Raw genomic sequence first — 1,576 nt, 5'->3', positions numbered from 1 at the left:
CGGTGCGCCGCGAAGAGAGGCCCCCTCCGCCCCCGTCCGGCCTGCTCCTGTGGAGCAGTTTTTGCGGATCCACGCCCACACCCCCGAGCTCGCCTGTTGGAGCCGCGAGACGCGGTCGCATGCGCTGGCAGTCCAACGGGGGCCGGGACTCGGGAGGACGGGGCCGAGTGTGGGAACCGGGTTCCCGTGCCTCGAGAAGGACATTCCCAGAGCACGTGCGGACGCTCGTCCGCGCGCGTGAGCATCCGGCTGGACACCCGATCCCCCGGGGGAGGGGCCGCACCGCGGCACGCGCGCCCATGCCCATCCCAGCCACAAGCGCCCGGGGGGTGGCCTGCCTGGGCACCGCATGCGCACCCGTGGGCAGGACGCCGCGCCCTTGTGTTTTCCTGTGCGCTGCCCCTCCCCCTGCCCCCGGTCCCCCACATGGCACCCCGCGCCAGGCGGCCATGGGGGATTCCGCCCCCGACCCCCCTTGCGCACACACACACACACACACACACACACACACACACACACACACACACACACACACACACACGCACACACAGCTGGCGCTCTGAGCGAGATTGTTTCCCTCCGTTCGCCACGCCTCTGGCCATGGGTCGCAGAGGGGGATCTCTTTTGGCGCCCCGGCGCACGTACCCACGGCCCCGACCGCCCAGACACCCCCCTCCCCAACAAGCAGCCCCTGCTGCATTCCCCCCCCCCTCACCTCCCACACCTTCCCCCCCCCCTCTTCTCTCCGCCCCCGCCAGCAGCAGCCCTCGCCGCGCTCCTCCTTCTCTCCCTCCCCCTCCCCCCTCCTCCCCTCCCCCTTCGTCAACCCGCCGGCTCCATCCAGGCCGCCAGCGACCCTCGCCAGTCATGTCTTCGGGAGACGTGGACAAGAAGCGCAAGCGCGGCAACAACAAGGCCTCCTGGCGCAATGCCGACTCGTCGGCCTTCGACGACATGATCGCCAAGAAGCGCAAGGAGGACCACGCCGGGTACGTCCCCCCCTCCCCCCCTCGCACGCGACCTTCTCCCGGCCCTCCTCGCCCCCTGTGCTGACCCCACCCGACGCCCTCCCCTCTTCCCTCCCTCCCCCCTCCCCCTCTTCCCTCCCTCCCTCCCCCAGTGGCAATGTCACCGAGATGGACGACGATGCGCTATTCAGCATCGACACGGCCGGCGTGTCGACGGCGCCGAGCTCCAACCGTGCCCGCGCGCGCGCCGGGCGCCCGATCAAGATCGACCAGATCCTGGCCCCCAACCCCAACATCAAGACCCACGTGCCGCAGGGCCCGATTTCCAAGACGGCCATCGCCGACATGGTCATCGTCGAGCGCATGGTCAAGGCGGTCAAGACTGCGGCGCCTCCTCCGGCCCCGGCACCCCGGAATCTGGACCTTTGGGGCGCCGAGACCGTCGACAAGACCAAGGTTCTGGGGCCGCACTCGGGTGGCATCCGGCCGCCGCGTCGTGCCCACGAGCCGGCTCTCCACCTGCCGTCCAGCGGCCAGTCGTACAACCCCTCCAAGGAGGCGCATCAGGTGCGTGCTTGCCTGTGCCCTGTGGCTGCATTGGCGGGGGG

The 1,576-nt window shown here is 70.4% G+C and overlaps 1 protein-coding gene across 1 annotated transcript in view; it reads left to right on the top strand.

Moving 5' to 3' along the window:
• Window positions 1–799: 799 nt before the first annotated feature.
• Window positions 800–1,576, top strand: part of H696_01413 (hypothetical protein) — a 2,703-nt gene continuing 1,926 nt past the window's right edge. Inside the window, exons 1-2 of the mRNA XM_009495309.1 lie at window positions 800–989; window positions 1,121–1,535. Coding sequence (XP_009493584.1) covers window positions 868–989; window positions 1,121–1,535 — 537 coding nt within the window. The 5' untranslated portion in view covers window positions 800–867. The remainder of the gene's footprint in view (window positions 990–1,120; window positions 1,536–1,576) is intronic.

Source organism: Fonticula alba (genome assembly GCF_000388065.1).
Source record: "Fonticula alba strain ATCC 38817 unplaced genomic scaffold supercont2.2, whole genome shotgun sequence".
NCBI classification, from domain to species: Eukaryota; order Rotosphaerida; family Fonticulaceae; genus Fonticula; species Fonticula alba.
The sequence above is the reverse complement of the archived record's forward strand: the minus strand, read 5'-3'. Positions and strand labels throughout refer to the sequence as shown.